General features: G+C 37.1%; 1 protein-coding gene across 3 annotated transcripts in view; it reads right to left on the reverse strand.

The window, feature by feature from the left end:
- The window catches only part of edil3 (EGF like repeats and discoidin domains 3), a 130,896-nt gene that overhangs the window by 104,890 nt on the left and 5,936 nt on the right, over positions 1–20,070 (reverse strand). Inside the window, exon 2 of one of the 3 annotated variants that reach the window (XM_011479263.3) lies at positions 3,117–3,143. The exons of 1 other annotated variant lie outside the window; for it this stretch is intronic. In XM_011479263.3, the coding sequence (XP_011477565.1) occupies positions 3,117–3,143 (27 nt within the window). Of the gene's footprint in view, positions 1–3,116; positions 3,147–20,070 lie in introns of all 3 variants that reach the window. One more of the 3 variants, XM_011479262.3, reaches the window with a different exon arrangement.

Below are 20,070 nucleotides of genomic sequence, written 5' to 3' on the forward strand. Positions count from 1 at the left end.
AGTAGGATTGGGGTAAAGGTGCTTGTTAAAGTCAAATAAACTATGATCCAATGTTTCCCAGTGACTAAAATGCAAGAACATTTATTCTTAAATCCCAAGAAATGTGAACAATATATTGCTGATTGTCTCGTTATCATATTTTGTTGCTCCAAGAGAAGAAGCTCAGATTGTGGGTTAAACTGAGTTTGTACTCTGCAAAAGCCTTGATCTCCTTGACAGCTCCACAGAGCCAGACCCTTTAGTAAAAAGTATTTATTTTGAGTATGTTTGGTTGAGATGTGACAGAAGTGAGAAGACTCGCTGAAAAGGTAGATGAAAATGAACGTGTCAACTCTGAATTTATTTTATTTTATATTTAACCTGGCACTGAGTTGGCACTGACTGGCCACCTTGTTAACCTCTCAAGTAATCTGTAAAACAGGCACACACACAACCTGGTCAAACACACACACTCACAGTTCACCTGCTTCAAGGGTTTGAAATTTACATTTAAGCGTCACAGCTCTGAGTGTGCACTCAACCACTTCACATGGAAATCTAACATGGCCTAATTGTGTCAAATCTATTTTAACCCAACCTCTTTTTTTTTTTTCCTCGATGGCTTCACTGGTTTATGTGCTCACCATGAGTTCACCCATCCTGCCTTTCCACTGATGAAAGCTGGCTGTGCACCCCAAACACTGCATCAAGGTGTTGAGGATGAGTCACTCCACCAACAGGCTTTTTAGTCACTCTTAAGTCTGCCATTCTTATGAACCCTTGCTACTAAGCCAGTCAGCATTTGGCAAAGTCAGGCAAGAGCACTTAGAGGTGACAAACCAAAACAATTGCTTCTGGAATATGTCAAATAAATATCCTGAGGGGGAGGTCACATTGATAACAGCAGTTGTGTAGGAGGAGCCAGAGAAACCCTGAATGAGAGGATTTATTGGCAGACAAAATGCCACAGAAATGTCAGGACTATATCCTGACTCTCAAGGGCATGCTCAATGAAATGAAAAGGAATAAAGGAAAGCTGAAAGTTTTATTCTGCTGTTTCTAGGCTGCATCGAATTGTGAATGGTTTGAAAAACCCTCTTAATAAGTTTGTGACAATTTGAGAGCAAATATACATCACAATTCATAAAATGTTTGGATTAACACTGGGATTTGTATTTGGATTAATCTGAATTTAAAAACATGTTTTCAATTAATAAACCCTAACAAATGACTTTAAGTTTATAGAAAAAAATACATATGATCGCACTTTTGTTTGTGCAATGAGTGTATGATCAAAACACTGCATTGTCAGTAGAGAAAAACATATATGTTGAGCATGCCCTTGAGAGTCTTTTCTCTACTGAAAATGCAGTGTTTTTGATCATTTTATCATTTTTTTTTCTTTTTTTATAACAGGCACTTTGTGGGAAACAAAAAAAAAATTTTTTTTACAGACTGATTATGAACTAAATAAACTACAGTATATATATTTTGTTTCATGAGTCTCCTTTTTAAAAAATTTCATCCAATTAATGTAATTTTGTGTTCCATTTGGAGTGTACATAATCACATTATCATTCATAAACAGGTTCAAACTTTAGATTTAGATGTAACACAGAAAAAGTAAAATGAAATCTGTTCAGTCCCAAATTCAAAACGGGTCAGACATGATGAATAATAGGTCTCATTTTACTTGTGCAGACAAAGCTCCAGATTATGGAGATTACTTTTATGAAGGTTGTGAAAGAGCAGTTGATATGCTAAATTCTTCAAACCCATCACAAGTAATTTGGCCTTTCAAATCACGCTGCCCTATTTTTCTCTGAAAGTCCAGTTCCAGGTCAGTGATCACATCAAATTCAGGTCATTTTGAAATCCTGTAATTATTTCTTGAACTGTTGGTTAAATTATTACATATAGAGTAATAAAACATGCTCAGAAATAGGCTAAATAAAAAAATAAGCCCTAATAAATAAGATTAACACGTAGCAAGCCGGAATAAATTGACATTTGAAAAAGATAAACAGTATTGAGCATGGCTCACTGACAAATGTTAAGAGTGTAAATAAAAAACATTACTTATCGTTGCATTTCAGACAGCCTTCTAGAAATGTGCAAACATTTAGGAAAACATTTTGGTTTTCACTTTGGACAGAGTTGAAAAGAAGCAGTGATCTTCGCTTTACTAAAAATTGAGCAACTTGTTTTCTTATTTTAAAGTGTGATAAGGTGTGTTCAACTGTAATTAAAGCAAATTTTTGTAGAACATTAAACACATGGACCAATCACACACTACTCTTTTCATACTCATTCATTGTATTAAAGCTAAGTACTGTTTTCACCTACTTTGATTGAAATAAAGGAGCAAAGATTAATAATTATAATAATGAAAGAAGTAGAGAGCTACAATAAATAGGTTTGTATTCATATGCTGTATTTTTCCAGAACGTTAAATGACATTTTAATTACATTCTAAATGATGATGAATAATATTTGTCTTTTTGAGGCATGCCACAGATAGATTGATTCTTTAATAAACAAAATTAGTAGGTTTTTTTTTGGTTTTTTTACGTTTTTTCTTTTTCAGTTTTCTTCAAATACAGATTAAAACTGAAGCATTTTCACTGAGGACACTTGCATGCACATTTAAAATTAAAAAAAATATTCTTGTTATGGATGCTGTGAAGTGTATGGATAATAAAGTCTGTCACACTTGAAAGACGGTCTACCAAAACTCAGAAATGATGCTAAAAACTCAGGTGAATAGAATAGTTACCAAAAAGCAATCACACAAAAGTAATCACTGCATCAAATTGAACTGTGATGATCAGAATACAAAACTCTTGCAAACAGATGTACTATTTCCTCCACTCTAATGAAGGAGATTTTAATACAAAATGAACAGCCACAAAATAATCATCATCAAAGCTGCTGATGAGGTTTGATCAGTGGATAGAGAAATGTTTTACCCCATAATAATAAAGGCAAAAAACAATCCAGGCCCAAATGTTAAAACCTAGTAAGTCTCCTTCTATTTCTGCATTCTTAAGTCCACACGCATACAATCTGATGCAAAAAAAACAGAAGATGGGTGATTGTGTTAAACAAAGTACAGAAAAAAAAGAAAAAAATCCCACCTGCGGAGGTTGCTTCTTCACCATCTGCTGCTTTAGAGACCAAAAAAAAGCACAAAAAAAGGTAGAAAAGTGAATTATTGGAGTAATAACAACTTCCTCCCAGTATCCTGGTGTGCGGCTGCATGTAACACTGCCTATTCAACTGCTGAATAAACTGCAAGGCACGACTGTATGTGCTTTAACATTTGACATGTAATTCACAGAAAAACACGCTATGTAAAGTCCAGCACACCTGCTACCTGCAGACTAGGGCTGCATGATATGAGGAAAACTCGCGATATGCGATATTGGTGATTAATATTGCGATAACGATATAATTCGCGGTATATAAACAAATAGCAAAACAACCAAAAACATAATTTCCGTGTTCACTGCAACAGTTGAAAAATTATACTCCAAATGACCCTTGTCGACGTAGGAGGCAAACATCAAACATAAAAGGGCTCATCTGATTGATCAACAATGTAAACGGGTCCTTCCGATTGGTTAAATGCATAAAGGGATTTATTTCATTTGTTCAATATTTCAAGCTGCCATGAGATTGTTTTAGAATATTTAAGGTAACCATTTATTGCGATTTTCGCCGTCTTTTGCGGTATGCATATTGCACAGCTTAATGTCGCGATAACGATATATTTGCGGGCCTACTGCAGACCTATACCTGGTATCCTGCCGATATAGGTACTCCTAGGTGCTGCCATGAAACATAGCCTGGCATGCTGTCAGAGCCCATCCCCCACCAATTGAAATGCTTTTCCCTGGTCACATGCCTTCCACTGGTTTGCCATAAATGTAAACCTCACTGTAGTCTTCCAAAAAGGTGAAATCAGGCTTTTAGCTTTAAATAATGCTATTTATCATTATTCAATTAGAAATTAATATAGAAAATGTTTTTTAGAAGCAAAATTGATGTACCACTGAGCAGTAACTTCAGGTGTTCTTTATGTGTGACTTTTAAAGAATAAAGTTATTTTTTATGTTTTTATTTCATATTACTTTGATTTAAATTTAAAATTGTTCTGTTTTTTTGCACTAATTTGATGTCCTGGTAAGCAGAATTTGGTATTTTGAGTTCCTTACTCTTTCACGTGGCTGGAAACGCTGACTTGCTGCATGCCCAGCCTCCAAGCCCCATTTCATCTTTGTAGCTGAGATTTGGCCTGTTTGCCATCATTACTGTAATCCTCAACCTCTATTATTGCCTGTGAAATTGCTGCAAAAAAATGTCCCTGAAAGCTATACACAGCTATAAAAGCACTAGACCAAGGCCATTCGATGCAAGGGATGGCTAAAAATGCTACTATTATTGGAGAGAACGATCAGAAATATGATTTCATGGATGGTTGCATGGATGGACGGATGGACGGGCGGATGGATGGCCTAACAAGACCCAAGTTAGGAGTTGCCGCTCTACAAAGCAGATTAAATATGTAAGTCTTTTGTCTCCTAATACAGTTAATGATATTGCTTACCAGTGCTTGCTTAATTAAGTTGAATACCAATTAGGTGTTAGCATATGAGAGTGTTGAGGCCACATAGATCACTAAGCAGACACTGTGAAAGCTATTGAATAGCTGCATTTATTCGGCTACAAATAAACCAAAATAACATCAATCTCACCTGATAACACAGAGACATGCACAAAGTAAGTTATTGTGTCCTCTGGTGGAGGTGGGGTTTAGATTTAGAAATAAAAAAACTTCACAAATAATTTTTATATAATATATATATATTGGGTGTTTCATCAAAAGTTCTTACAAGGCAGAATATGCATTGATAGTGGAGAAAATTAAAATTATCACAGTTTCTATGGCTCAATATGTTCTCACCCCAACTCGGCAGACATGCATGCATGAGTAAGGACCCCCCGCCGCGTCACATATCGATGCTTTAGGTGAGCCCACCTCATCGTTTTCAGACATGCTGAAAATAGGAGATCCGGAAACGCCAGTAATTCATTTACGTTTTCAACTATAACAAAATTTTTCCTTTAATTTCTGTTTTATACACCAACAAAAATATAGGCTATTTTAAGCTAAAGCAAAACATGGAGCGCTGCTGTCAGACTATATGAGGGGGAAAAAAACATCTTGGTCTTCTTTTCTTTTTTATTTATTATCATTTTTATTATTATTATTATTATTATTAAAGAGGAAGACAGAATCTGTTGACACATTCTGACTTTACCTAAATCATTAAATCGGAGCAGACAGTCCGTCAAAAAATGACGAGTTGGCTTCATCCAAAGCGCCAATATGTGACGCAGAGGGGGGTCTCCACCCATGTGTCCATATATGATGGGGTGAGAATGTGTTGTATAGCTATAGGACTCAAATGTGGCTGTATGTTTATTGACTCGGGTACCCTGTTTGCCATTTTCGTTTAGCCAAAACTTTGTGCATGTTTGGTAGCACATTTTTATGTGAGAAACTTTTCTCATTGATGAAGATGAAACAGTGAGATGACACAGGAGTCATCTCACTGATGAGCATCTGCAATCCATCCTGAAAATCTCCACAACACACGACCTCACACCACGCATAAACAAACTTGTTAAATACAGAAGCCCGGGCGTCCAGCTCTAATAAAAGGACACAAGGGTTGAGAAAACAGATTTGTTTTTTTCTGAAAATCACATTTTTATTTATATTTCCAGGTTTTATTTGTTTTATTAAGCAGCAAATTCATATTATAAGATGGTATAATGTTAACCATCTACATAAAATGACAATTGATATTTGAATGCTTTTGCTTTTAAAGTATATTTTATTTCTAACTTGCATAGTTTGCACTTCATTTTATGAAGTGCAAAATATTATTAGTTATTAGAGGTTTTTATTTACTACTAAAAATCGAATTATTCCACAGTAATACTCCTTTTTGTTTTTATTCATATTATTGTTCAAAGAAGTTATGTCTCAAAAGTTTTAAAGTTTTAAAAGTTTAGTGGATGAATGTTCAATAAATGTTTATCCTGTTTAGCCTGTGACCAAAATTGTGTTTTGGTTTACGGCTCCCTGTACAATTGCGTTTGAAACCCCTCGTCTAAGTATTTGATGACTACTAAAAAAAGCAACCACTAGAACTTAACCCTTTAGCACCGGAGTTTTAGCTTCACATTCTTTCAATTCCCCAAACTTTTCAACCATTTGCGCATTTAACTTAAATCCAGCGTATTTTGAAAGAGAGAAAAGCAAGCGTTGCACTGACATGCAACACTTAACAGCAGCAAAATATCTTAAACAATCAATTAAAATCTGCTGATTCTGTATTGAAGAAAAAAGCGGCTTTGTGCTGATTATCAGTAACATGTTGCATAACGGTGCAAAGCCACTTTTTTCTGCGTCAGAATAAGCTGATTCATGTAGATCACATAAACAGTTGAAGAGTAACTGTATTTCGAAGAGCGACATTTCTGATGTTAAAGGGTTAAAAAAACGAATGGTCTTACAATGAGTCATCATAAATGGACCCACAGGAGACTGGACAAGGCCCGACTCAGGTTAAAAGTAAGCAAAATTCAGAAAGAAACGTTTGATCCTACTTATGTATTTAGAACCTGACCTACTGTTTGTTCCATCCTTAAAAACAAGACATTTTTGTCTAGTTTTAGACCAATACCTTTACCTATTTAAAATAAGAGTTAAAAGCTGGACATACATTGGTAGTCTATAGGCATATCATTAATGAAATTAAATCTTTTAGAACCACTTTATAGCAAAATGAGCAAATTATGTTGATAAAAATGTAAGAAAAACTAGAATAATAGCAAAGTAACACATTTAAACACCACTCAGCAAAGCGGTGTCTACAAACACAATGGAAGAAAGAGTGTTGTGAATTTTGAAATAAGAAATAAGCAGTCTTTCATACAGCTTGAAATTTAAAGGAAAGCTGAAGTTGAGAGTCACACAAAGGCAAAAGCAAGCACTTCGTCAGCCTCTCATTTGTCTGGCAGCAGAAGCTTCCCTTTTGTGTTTTCCCATGCACATGAGCCAATGTAATCCTCAACCAAGCATATTCCACGCTTCACTTAGTGTGGGTTTTTTTTTTTTTTATCAGCCTTTCTTCTCCTCTCTTACCATAAGGGTCAAGGCACACACTTGCAATTCTTCAGACAAATACAGTATACACACACAATTACACACTAACAAAGGGAATAGCAGCAGAGAATAAAATATGCCTCCAAGTGCAGACAACTTTTTACTCCCACACATAAATACACAGGCTGAGAAGATAGAGGGGAAAGATGAAGTTTTAGCTGCTGTTTTTGTTTATCCAAGTGTTGAAGTGGTGAATCACAAGATTGCATAAGTGTGCAAAACGATTGGCTCCTGTTCCCTATAGAAGCATGCAAACGGTGTTGGCACCGTTGCAAAGCTTTTATTTTTTTTATTTTGCATGAACATTATTGAGTCTAACAAAAACATTCATACATACAGGGGGCAAAAAGGTATTTGGCAGCCACCAACTCCACAAGATGTACAACTAAAAAAGATGAGGGAGGTTTGTGATAGGCACACTTCAGCTGTGAGAAACAATGTGAGAAGAGGACACAGGAAATCATGTTGTATGACTTTAAAATAATTTATTTGTGCAATAATAAAGAAAATAAATTGTTCACTTCTGTGCTTTGCAATGAAACCCTGGTTGCCAAATGACAGAAGTCAAAAGGTTACCTGTAAGTTTTAACCAGGTTTGCACACACTGTAGCTGCTATTTTGGCCCATTCATCCATTAAGATCTTCTGAAGAGCTGTGATGTTTTTGGGGTATCACTGGATAACAGACTATTCCTTCCACAGATTATCTTTTTAGATTGAGATCTGGAGACTACCCCAGAACCTAAAAATGTTTTATTTTATTTTTTATTACCTAGTAATTGCCTAGACGATGTGTTTAAGGTCATGCTGGAAGATCCAGCCATATTTCATCCTCAATGCTCTCACTGATGGAAAAAGGTTTTTGTCTAAAAATACTGATCAAAATACCTGTCCCCTGTGAGGAAGAACAGTTCTGAAGCATTATGCTTCCACCCCCATGCTTAACAGTAAGTATGTTACGGTTTCAGTTCTTTGCCTTTGTGGTTTGATTCTCTTTTTGTTCTGGCGTGTTTTTAGTTCACTTCCTGTTGTATTTTGAAAGGTTCCTGTTTTGTACTTTGGCTTTGAGTTTTACTTTGGTCCCCATCTGTCCTGATTGTGTTCACCTGTGTCTCGTCAGTCCTATATGTATTTAAGTCCTGTCCTTCCCTTCCTCCTGTGCTGGTCCATAGTGTGTTATTATGCTGTCCCACCCCGGTTCGTGTATATCACCTGTTTCTAGTGTTTCGAGTTTGCCTGCCGACAGCAGTGGTTTTGGTTTGTAGTTTTGTTTCGTTTTTGAGTATTAAAGCTCCCACTCCCCTGCAACCTCCTGCCTCCTTCATCCTCTCTGCGTCTGGGTACTTCCTCAACCTCTTGCCGTAACAAAGTATGATGTTTCTGGAATTCTACTCATCATTCTTCCCCCTTCAAACATGGACTGCAACATTTATACCAGAGCTTCAAGCTTTATTTTGTCACACCCAATTGCTGTTTTATGAGTGTTTGTGAAAAAGGGAATATAACTCAGGTCAAGATGCTCTGCACTTATGGCTTTATTTTCATCGTGCAGAATCGAATGGGTGTTCTCAAAGAAAAAAATTCAAGTGTACATATTTCTTTGACTTGCACAGATAAGCAAGATTTTGCAACTGCAGTGCATCTCTTTCAATAGAGTCTCGCACAAAAGCCCTCAACAAAACCGTGATTTCCCTACAAGTAAAAAGAGCAGGTAATTGGTAATTTCATTGGTAATTTCTTAAATGGGCAGTTTTTATGTTTTTTTTTGTACTTACCATGAATTAACCTAAGAAGTAGTGAGCAGGAGTGTCAGCTACTGGACAAGAAGAATATCATACTATTTTATACAATAAACACTCAAAGATTGATGCACACTGAGACAACCCCTTATGCATTTGTAATACATGAACATCTTTAGAGATTAATTATTTAAATTGTCCCTCCTTCCCAGGTGAGAGTCCTTTCTATGGCACGATAAGCCTCTATCCTAGGACATATTGGTTTAATCTGACTGACTGACAGCCAGCAGGCAGTAATAACCATCAATAATCTTAATAGGAACCATCTAGCCTGTCCAGTGGAAGCCTGATATGGCCTCAAGGTGTTCAGTCAAGATAGAGGTGTGACTGCACAAGACGAGCAAGTATGAAAACCTTCAAAAAGAAAGGCATTCATAAAATACACACACATACACCTACCTGAGAATGAGGGTACACATAAAACATTAAACCCAACATGAATACAACATGTGAAAAGAAAGAATGTGCAGTGTGTGTTCATTCTTCTCTAGATGCTACTTTAATCTAGTCTCTTTTAGAGGAGTAATAAAGTTTCACAATAAGCATGTTAGTTGTTAACGTTGAAAACCCAGAGGAGTCGTTGGAACTTGGTTTATATGCACACACATGCGAACAATATAATCAGAGAAAAATAATCAATCAAGCAGCTGTAACTAACCAAGAACACATCCTTGCCTGGGACTCGTCTAAGAACCTTCTCAACAAATTTCAATTCAGAACCCTAGTGCAAAACTACGAAAACCTTTTTTCAAAAGATTGGAACAAAACAAAGCAGAAAGTAAATATGGTATGCTGCATGAAGTGAAGAAAAGCTTCACCTTAAATAAAGTGTGAAATGGCAGGAAATTACATCATCAAAGTATTTAATCACAGTCTACCTGTCACAGAAGTAGACTAAAACAAAAAGAAAGCAAATGTACAGGATAAATCTTGATCATTCAGGTTATAAAATATTGAAATAAGCCACAACTTGTTTTTAGTTATAATTGAACAAATTGATGCACAATTTTGAGCGACTTGAGTAAGACATTAAGATATCAATTAAGTATTCTCTGCCCCTAGTCTTTTTAATATGTGTTAAGTTTATGCTATTTGTTTACACTGTATATAGGGAATTAGGAATTACATGGATGTGAGGCATCCTAAAGAATGAACCCTTGCTTTCCTAAAACTGTCTCCTTTCCCCTTTATAGAAGTCAATGCAAAAAAAACAATCTGAGTATTGGATGGCATTCCAGTTTAACAGTGCGACATAGAGAATGACAGTTAGTTGTCACTGCTAATGCTGCCAGCCCTGACACTAGGTGAGACTTGTAAATCTCATCCGTGTCTGTCAAGTGTCTCCAGTTATGAATATCATCCATAAAAGTGTTTTGGATTTCCTGTTTGTCTCCTGTAAAGAGCAGCCAGTACGAGACAGGGGCTGTTTCAATCAGGTATGGTGGGTTTAAAAAGTTGTAATTAAAAATGTTAATATAAACCAATTTAATTTGCAACATAATTGCCTTTAATTAGCACATGATTCAAGTTGCAGCTTAGAAAGTTGTATTGCCCAATTAAAAAAAAAACTATAAATGTGAAAGAGAAATAATCTTAAAAGTACAGTTTTAAAATTAAAAGTTGAAATGATTATTATTAACTTTATTTATTTATTAATTTGTGTAACACTGTTTCACACACCTGAATTTGATTTACCGGCCAAAGTTTGTGCATTAGCATTGAATATATGGAATAAATGTCTCGGAGTCTGTAGTTGATACGCACACATGCATCAGCACACGCATAGTCACCCTGCAGACAACAGCAGATGCTCTCTGAACATCCATCTCCCACATACCATCATCTTTTTTAAGTGTTTATTCCATCAGAGCACTGCTTATTAACATAAAATCATCTTGCTGTGGAGTGGGTGGCTAACTGTGAAATGACTCACAAACACAATACCAACATTAATTAGGGAGGCTTTGTTGAAGCACTTCCTTATCATTAGCCGTCTTCAAACTAATGGCACGGAGGTGCGGTATCATACCCCTTTATGCCAAATGAAGTGGTAAACAGCATCTCTTTTTGAGTAAATAACCCATCCGTCCTCATTCTGCTCTATTGTCAGAGGAGCAAGAGTGCAGCCTTAGAGTCTTCTATTAACAAGTGGCTGATGTGTAGAAGTGGAAAATAATAAACAAATCCACCTCCTGTCAGAAAAAGAGTACTAGTTTTATTATTTCCAACATCTTTTAGATGTTTAAGGCAAAGATCTCAAAAGCTTGAACATCTGAAAATCTGAGTATATAAAAAAACCAGGTGTGTGATGTATGACGTAGTCTTGCCTTATAGCCTTTACTTTAAAGTTGATGAAAGTAAAGCCAAACATAATGCTGGGAACCTACCTAAAGAATACAGGAGTGAAAAAAAAAGACTGAATGAAAGATGTTGATGAAATGTGAAAACCTTGTAGTGAAAGTTGAGGCTGTCTAGAAAATCTAGGTAAATCTAAAAGAAATTTAAAAAAAAAAAAAAAAAAGACTTCAAAATATGCAAGTGTTTATGATCCCAAAACAATTTCAATTAACACTGTGGCCTTTCTTTTTTAAAGTCAGAAGACTGGCATACACAGCAGTACAGTGTAAATGACTAATGTAAGATGGCAACACAGTTTGGTTTTAAACACTCATCTTATCAAATTTAAGAGAAGTTAGAAGTTAAGGGAGAATGTGTACTTTTTGGATCTGTAGCACCAAAAAGGAGAAATTAAAAGGATTAAAGATGAATGGAAAAAGAAATAGAATTGAGAGTTCCCAGCAGATAAGTCAAGCTACAAAAGGCAGGATAGGGTACATCCTAAAGGCCCAGGCGCAGTTTAAAGAAACAGCGCCTTCAGCGGCACGTATCCAGGTCAAGTTCAGTGGAAATGAGCAAAACTAATAAACAAAGGCGAATGTTATCGCTGAATCCTGGAGCGCGTGCAGCACGAGCTGTTTTCAGACACCTTATGGTAATTTCCATCCTTTTTGTGTACACACCATTGTTTACTTCAATTATTAGACAAGGAGCCCCAAAGGTTAAGCCATGTTGCCTTAATAAAACAGGAGCTGTAACAGCAAAAAAATAGGAAAAAGAAAAACAAGATTAAGGACAAAAGGAACAAGAAAAATCATAAGAACAGGAGAACCCCTGTAAAAAGTATCTAATGGCTCTCATTCTGTCTAGAAATCTCTCACAAAAATGCAAAATCCGGGAAGAAGAAATGAAATTATACTAAAAGTGTGTTACAAGTAACACGTTTTTTAACCTGATACTTCTGACAAACATTAAAAATAATTATATATTAGATATATAGATATTATATATATAGATATGTTTTTTTAACTTTTGTTTTTATTGACAAATTTATCAAAAAACTTGTTTTTTTTTAAATACTTTTCTGTACATACATGTGGCCTATGCACAATCTCACCAATCTCACACTTCTAAGACAAATATCAAAGCTGCACAATCGGATGACAGTGTTGATAAAAAGAAAAATAATGAATCTCTAATTTAGAATTAAAATGACTATATGCAGGCAAATATTTACACAGATTTCAGGGTAGCTGTCCACATCCAGAGCTCCTCTTTCAACATTCACCAAATGATAAATGAATCCCAACACAAAAAAATAAACTGGATCTTTGTTTCCTTTCCAAGAGTGTATTTTGTTACATCAAAGAAGAGACGGGAAAAGCCCTGACGCACCGAGCCCCCATCCCGCATTGTTAGCGGAGGAACGAAGGAGGGGTGAAAGCCTCACTCTTCCTAATTGGATGTAATCGCCAGAGGGAATAAACTTGCGTTGGCCTCGGGGAGGAGGGGCGAATGAGAAGAGATAGAAGATGTTTAGCGAGGGCTGAAAATGTTAAATATCCCTGGAAGACTAAAAAGACACAGCGTGGTCCCAGGAACTCAGAAGCATATGCAGCGTATTGTTCAGAAACTGCTCTGTACAGAAAACAGGGACTGAGATAGAAGGAGTGAAAGAGAAAAGAACCTGGAGAGCAATGACACCATGAAACAGAAGAAGCTGAAAGCAGCCCATAGAACAAATAATGTTATATTAAATCAGAGAATGCCTATGAAAAGACTACACATTACTTTAAAAGTGCTAAATATTGACAATCATCACCAAGAAGCTATTTTCTTTTTTAAAGTCCCATTTTGATCATCTTTTGATCTATTCTAAAAGTGTTTGCAGTGATCTTTTAATTATAACTATGCCGTTTTTAGACAAAATGAAAAAAAACTGTGTCGTTTTGTAGTTTCTGCAGAGCGGCAGTAGTTCATTAGAAATTCACCTCTGAGTTATGGGGGGACTGTTAGAACAGAGTAGGCCTACCCTCATTTCCTGTGATCTCTTTGTTTACACTCTCTCCCGTTAGCGTACAACCCCTCACAGCACCAAAAAACAAAAATAGCATGCAATATAGAAGCTATCCAGCCGTACAGTTGTGAGCCAGATGGCAGCTCGGACAGGAAAAACAAAGATGTACGTGGATCTAGTCATCTCCATGTGGATGCATCGGAATGGAGCGGAGCAGGAAGCTTGTGGCCTGCCGATCGTAGTCGCTGTGTCACTGCTACAGACTTTTTCCAACTGGATTTTTTTTCTTCTGCTCCTGATTCACAATGATTTAAATACAGAAATACTCAGAAATGCTATTTGAAGTTTAATTTTTTTCTATATATGTCCTCCCCAATGAGAAAAATACCACAAGAAAACATTAAAAACACAATTTTCATTGGAGTGTCAGAGATGACACTAAAACGTATGAACTCGAGAAAAATGTATTATAAGAGTCACTTTTTCTGCTCTTAGAGAATTTCTGCATTTCTATTTTTATATTTATATTAGAAACAGCATTGGCCTTTATCTTTTCTTGAAACTCAGCAATAAACAAAAAAGAAAACTTTGTGGGTTTTTTTTCCTCCACACTATTTCCTCCACTCTCAGCTGGTGTCAGTGTGTGTGCACTTTAAAGGTCCAGTACCACCTACGTTGCCTGAAAACCATAAATCCAGAGTGAGTGCTGGATTTAAGACGACTGCACGCTGACACGGACACATCTACATACATGCGTATACATGTATGATGTTGGGGATTTTTAATAAATATGTTTTGCTGCATTGCATTTTCCATCAATGCACACTAGAGCTCTGTGCAAGTAAACCGTAAGACCCGGGTTTTTTTAACCAACAATCCGCATCCATAATCAATATATTTTTTTGAACTTTGGTCACAGAGAGGCTGAGAGATTTTACAGCTTCGGCAAATGTTATTAACATTTCAAAGGTCTGCACCCAGTTTGGTCTTTGCAGTCCTTGTTAAAAAAAAAAAAAAACAGCTTTTACTGCCGTCAAACCCCCACCTAGGCGGAGAGCTCAAAGGACCGTCCTGCATGTGTGAGGTATTCCTGTTTAGGGGCACTTCTCAAGAAATGCTTGTAATTGTTTAAGACCTCAACCTTACCTTCACAGTGAGAATAAATCAAGCTCAGCTTTCAAACTGTCCTTTGAGTTATACTCCCACAGGAGCTCTAAATTTCAGATAAGACCTGGAGGCTACGGTGCTGTGTGGCTAAAACCTGAACTATGCAGAGTAAAAAAACGTTTAAAAAGCAGAGTTTTAATCTTAAGGTCCCCGTCCTTTTAAGAATATGCAAGTCCTTCCTTCTGCTGTCAATACTGTACATCCTGTATGAGCCCTACAGAGGTGCATGCAGGGATTTTGTCTCAGAATAAGATCAATGCCTTGCCTCATTATGGGCTTGGGTCAGTATCAGTGCTCTCCAACCCGGACCTGCAAAGTCCCCAGGATTGTCCAACATTTAGGAACTTAAGTTCCTGGAGATGAAAGCATACTCCACGCAGAAGCAAAACCCTGGAGTCTCCGCAATTCTCAGCAGAGAGTTGGTGAAAAGAACAGCAATCACATAGAAGTGAGGGTTCAAAGGTAATATTGGGCAGAGTAAAAAGGCTATTATATCATGTTTTCTATGCAAAAGGCCTCAGAGCAGCATAGGTCTTTACAGGGGTAATTATTAACTGCTTTTGTTAGAAGATTTATTACAACCTTGTTGTTTAATCAAATAAAAAAATGCAATCACTAAACATCATCTAAGATACTCTTCATCACAAACTAGCTGCATTTATTTTTTACAAACATCACTATTTCCTTTTATCGGGTTCATTCCAGAGATCCCTGAGGCAGAGCGGGACCTGGTGGGGGCTCACTGCTCAAAAAACTGAAATCCTCATTTAAACCCCCGTATTAAACTGGTGCTCTAACCGATATAAATCATTCAGGGGTAAGTTAATGAGGTTTTCCTAACTATCCCTTTAGGCCTATGGTGAAGTGTAATTAATGTTGATCATGACACATATTGGTTCTGTTTGAGACAAGCTTACAGAATCTATTTGGAACAGATATTTGACAAACATGACAGTTCTGCAGACAAATTAGGTCTAGGTTATTAAACCTCACTACCTAACTATATGGTAATCAAAAGTCAAGAGCAGGCACTATTAAACAACGCCGGGTTCCCCTCCCTTTGTCAAAAGAACAGACTGGCACGGAAACATAATAACAATGCCTTTTGATGGATTGTGCTAATTAATATCACTCTCGAGCGCTCTATTTCAGCTTCTTGCTAATTAAGAGCCAGGAAAGCCAATTTGGCTTCAAAAATATTTCAATGGATTCACAATATCTCTGCCACTACATGTCGCCCTGGCAATGAGGCATTATCTATCGTACGCAAGCATCTTTCAGTGCAGAGCAGAGCTATACAGTATTAATCAAATCCTTGGTTATAAACTATGTTTACTTTAATGGTTGATAACTGTTTGTGTTTCTATTACAGACAAGATCTGTTTTGTGTTATCTAATATCGGAAATTCTTGCAAAACCTCATGTTCTTAAAAGAAAAAATTCACTCGATTAGTTCCAAGAATTAGCCTTAAGGCATGAGGGGAGGAGTAATTACCAAATGTGTTTGGGGTTCTGTTAAGTGGGAGCTCTAATATGATTGACACCTCCTTTCTCCACGCATTTATTGTACGGCTGACAGTAAAGCTTTTGGCTAAATGCAGGTTTGCAGCGCGCCTCTCTTTCTTCTCTGTCCCCATCCCCTCATCTCTGCACGCTCATTACAGATGCCCTAGTTTGCTTGTGAGCCAAGAGCCTTGCTAGCCTCATTACAAACTTGGACATCTCCCATCTTTTGTACCTTTTTTCCAGACAAGATCTCCCACATTCATGCTTTTATCCCAGGAGCAGCCTAAAAAGATTCATCAAAGATGTATAAAGAAGTGCGGCTCACATCTCATCTGAATCCGCTCTGTGGAGAGACTGAAGTCTGTGATGAAAAGTGCTACTGCAGATTAACAGGCGCTGGAAGTTAAATAGGAAAAGGGGAAAACGCGTTTTTGGTGAAAAGTGTGTCAGTTTTCAGGATTAATGCATATTCAACGGCTCGGCGCGGCACTTCTTTTGCCCCTGTTCATTAAATGGTTTCCTCATTAGCTTTCTTGTTGCCATGATGTTTTCCATGTGGCATTTTGGATGTGAGACAGATTTGGCCACACAGACAATTTCTCTATGAGCAATGGTCTGATTAAAAATTCACAAAGACTTGAGTAGCACTACATTCAAACAGTCTTCTGTGACAGTTTTTAAGAGTGTTTGAAGTTAGCATAACACAGATAGCTTCAAAAAACAATTCATCGGGTTAAAAAAAAAAGAGCAAAGCTTGTACATGTTCGACTAAAATCAAAGTGCATTCAGACATTTTTGCTATTCAGGGAAATGACATCTCTGGCTATTTCTTGGCCAACAGACGGTCTGAAACCACAGTTGCTCTGCTGACATGAGGGAAAAAAGGATTTTTGCTCATTCGAAATAATAAATTTGCGATATGAGATGCAATTTTTTTGCAGCTGCCTGTAAATCAGGAACATATGAGAGCATTACATAAGCCTTCGTCTTGCACTCGTTAGCCAGACAGGTACACTGCTTTAAAAAAGATCACTTAAAATTGCCACAAAAAAAAAAAATCCGAACCTCTATCAGAAAACCCCTTTGCTCTGGTTAAATATGCAGGTAAAAAAAGTGAAAAGGCATGAGTAGAATATGTTCAGAGCCTATGAATCTCCCAGTAATATTTAACGTCAGACCTTTTAAGGCAAATGTGACTTGTGCAAATCTCAAAAAAATACATCTACTACCAACTGAGCTTTGGCTCCCAGGCTGGCAGGCACATCAAAGTCCGCTCTGCATCTTCTAAGTCACTGTCATGTTTCTATTTAAGTAACTTCTCCACTCATCTTCAGCGTTTCTCTACCTGCTCAGGTCAACTGGTGAGTGCAAAACCATCCTGCAAGTCATATAGGGGGTGCTTTGGGTAAATATCACATCATCAGTCAAGAGTCTGAAACAGATGAGATCATGTAAATTTGTGCCCGGGCTCTGAACAGGAGAGGTATGCAAATGTCACAGCAGGTCTTTTAGAGCAGCATGATAGTTTTCTATTACTTACTGGGTCGTTGCAAGTAACACACAGTCAGGCATTTTTCCCTGTTTCAACACACAACAGGTCTTTCCCACAATGCAACTGTTTGTTTGACTAACAAAACTCCGTAAGAGAGTTAGTGATAATACTCGACTCCATGAAATGCATGCTGGAAAAGCGTGAAGAGGTGGTTTACTCCCAAACATCACACACACTTTTCAAAGCTGTGCACTGTTTATACCAAAAAGGGCAGGCTTGACAAATTCAATTTTTTCATCCTGCTCACCACTTGTGAGGGGCTGAGTTTCACACTGTAGCAGGAGGACTTACTCAAAGAGGCTGTTTGTGGAGCCAGAAAAGGCTTTGCATATAGCAGCCTTACAACTGCTGATGTGTCATCAAGGGTTACAACTGAACCTTCAAATATGATATATTTTACCTCCTTTTTTTTCCTCTATCTGTGTGTGTGTGTCACTGAGTATGCACACAGTTCAAATATTAGTCTTTCTGTGTATTTGCTTGACTGATTTACTGCACTATTAAACGGCAGACGCCCAGATAAGCATGCATTTGCAAAACGAGAAGGTCAATTTAAAGAAAATTGTTGTCGAAATGTGGTGGACAGATCCACATAAAGCCTCAAACTAAAGCTCACAGGTTGTGTGAGTGTGTCGTGCAAGAAAGGACAAACAAAAAGAGGGAAGAGGGACTAGTTTACACTTTTTAACTTTTTCCATCTGCTAATTTTAGCCAGACGGGTAGAGTCATCACTAATTCCTGCATGCATTTGTGCTTCCCACACCTAGCTTGGTGCAGAGAGTCGGGTTTATAGGACCACACAAATTAATATTTTATACAGCTCAAACAGTGATGAATAATATAGCAGCTAAACTGCAGAGAGCCTTAATTTAGAAGCAAACTGCGTGACAAAAACCAGCGTGCGGAGCAATGCTACTGGAGCTGTAAGGAGAAAAAAAATCTGCACGAACAAAACTAAGGTCAGCTTTTACATAGAAGAGATCAGTGACAGTTCATAGACGCATTTCTCCCATTGTTTTCACTAAAGAAACTTTGAAAAGTGGCAGAAAAAGGATGGTCTGAACTTCTGTAGAATATAGAAGAGGATTTGTACAGATATGCATTAAAACAGCAACATTAATTGAAAATAAAATAAACATGTACTGATCTGTACATCTGTTTGACGATTCTGGCAGTGACTGCAGCAACTTATGTGGGCTTTAGCTTCCTAAATCCTTTATTTAAATCGGAAAAGTTCTGTCAGTGTTTACTGAGGAGCTACATCTTCATTTGTGACTGTATTTTACATCCAAGAGTCATGTGATCCTCTTCTCAGAAAAGATTGTCCTACTCTAAATCCCACATATCTTCCTTTGATCACCATATCTGATGACATGAAATCATTTCTGCTTTTATTTAGAACACAGTTACACAGTCTGACCAGCTTGGGTTTTGCCTTCCTCCATATGTATCAGTCGTTTGTCATGTAAAGCTATGTCAAATGTTAAAAGAAAGGGGGAAAAACAGACAAAAACTGTTTTTTTTTTTCATTTCAATTCTATATTTCTATCTGATTTGACATCAAGGAAATTTTTAGTATTCGCATAATCCTTTAGTAATAGCAGATCAATCTTTGACAGCAAAAATGTCAATTTTGCCTGAAGTCATTCTATACTTTGTATCAGGGCAGATGAATGGGAGAGAGAACAGACGGTCAGACAGATAACATATAAGGTAAAAGGAAACAAAGACAAATATCAAACAGCACATTAGTACAAAAATTTGAAGCCACTTTCTGTCCATGAAAATGACAAGAGCGTGATTTGGTCACGTCTACCCAGTGCTTGTTAGATGTCACAATTTAAGCCACTGAGCTCAAATAAGGAGACCGATTTATTAAAAATGTGCTGGTGTGACAAAACCAAGCACAGACACTATCAGATTGGAGCAAAGCTTGATTGCTTCAACTCCTCAATGTTATTACGGCTTGACTGGCTTCCCTTCCCAGGTGCACAGCATGCAGGAAATAAATACTTGCAACATTGTTTCTAGCTTTATTTATATGGAAAAGAAAATCCTTCAAGTGTATTCTGGTGGGAAAAAAAAGGTAGAAGGAGGCTGAATGGTTAGAAGATAGAGAGAAGGACAAGGACAAATACCCAACTATTACAGGCTAAAGCTTGTTGTTTTTTTTTTTATAAGAATACAATTGGTTTTGTGGATAAGCGCGGAAATATAACCACATTTGGTTCATTCCTACAGCCAAGGGTTTCATTATTTCTGAAAATTGCATTGCAGTTTTAACATTTGGAATCCAAGCAAACCTAAACCGGTTGAAACAATTTCTCAGACATTAAAGCTGGAACATTGCTGCAGTTTATCCAAAAATCATGTGTTGTGCTTACGGGCCGAGGTGGACACACCCACTACAGAGACATTAGTTAGTGCTTAAGGGTTTTAGCCTTTAAACTTCCCATGATGCCAAAATAAACATA

The sequence above is a fragment of the Oryzias latipes genome, chromosome 9, assembly GCF_002234675.1.
Source record: "Oryzias latipes chromosome 9, ASM223467v1".
Lineage (NCBI taxonomy): Eukaryota > Metazoa > Chordata > Actinopteri > Beloniformes > Adrianichthyidae > Oryzias > Oryzias latipes.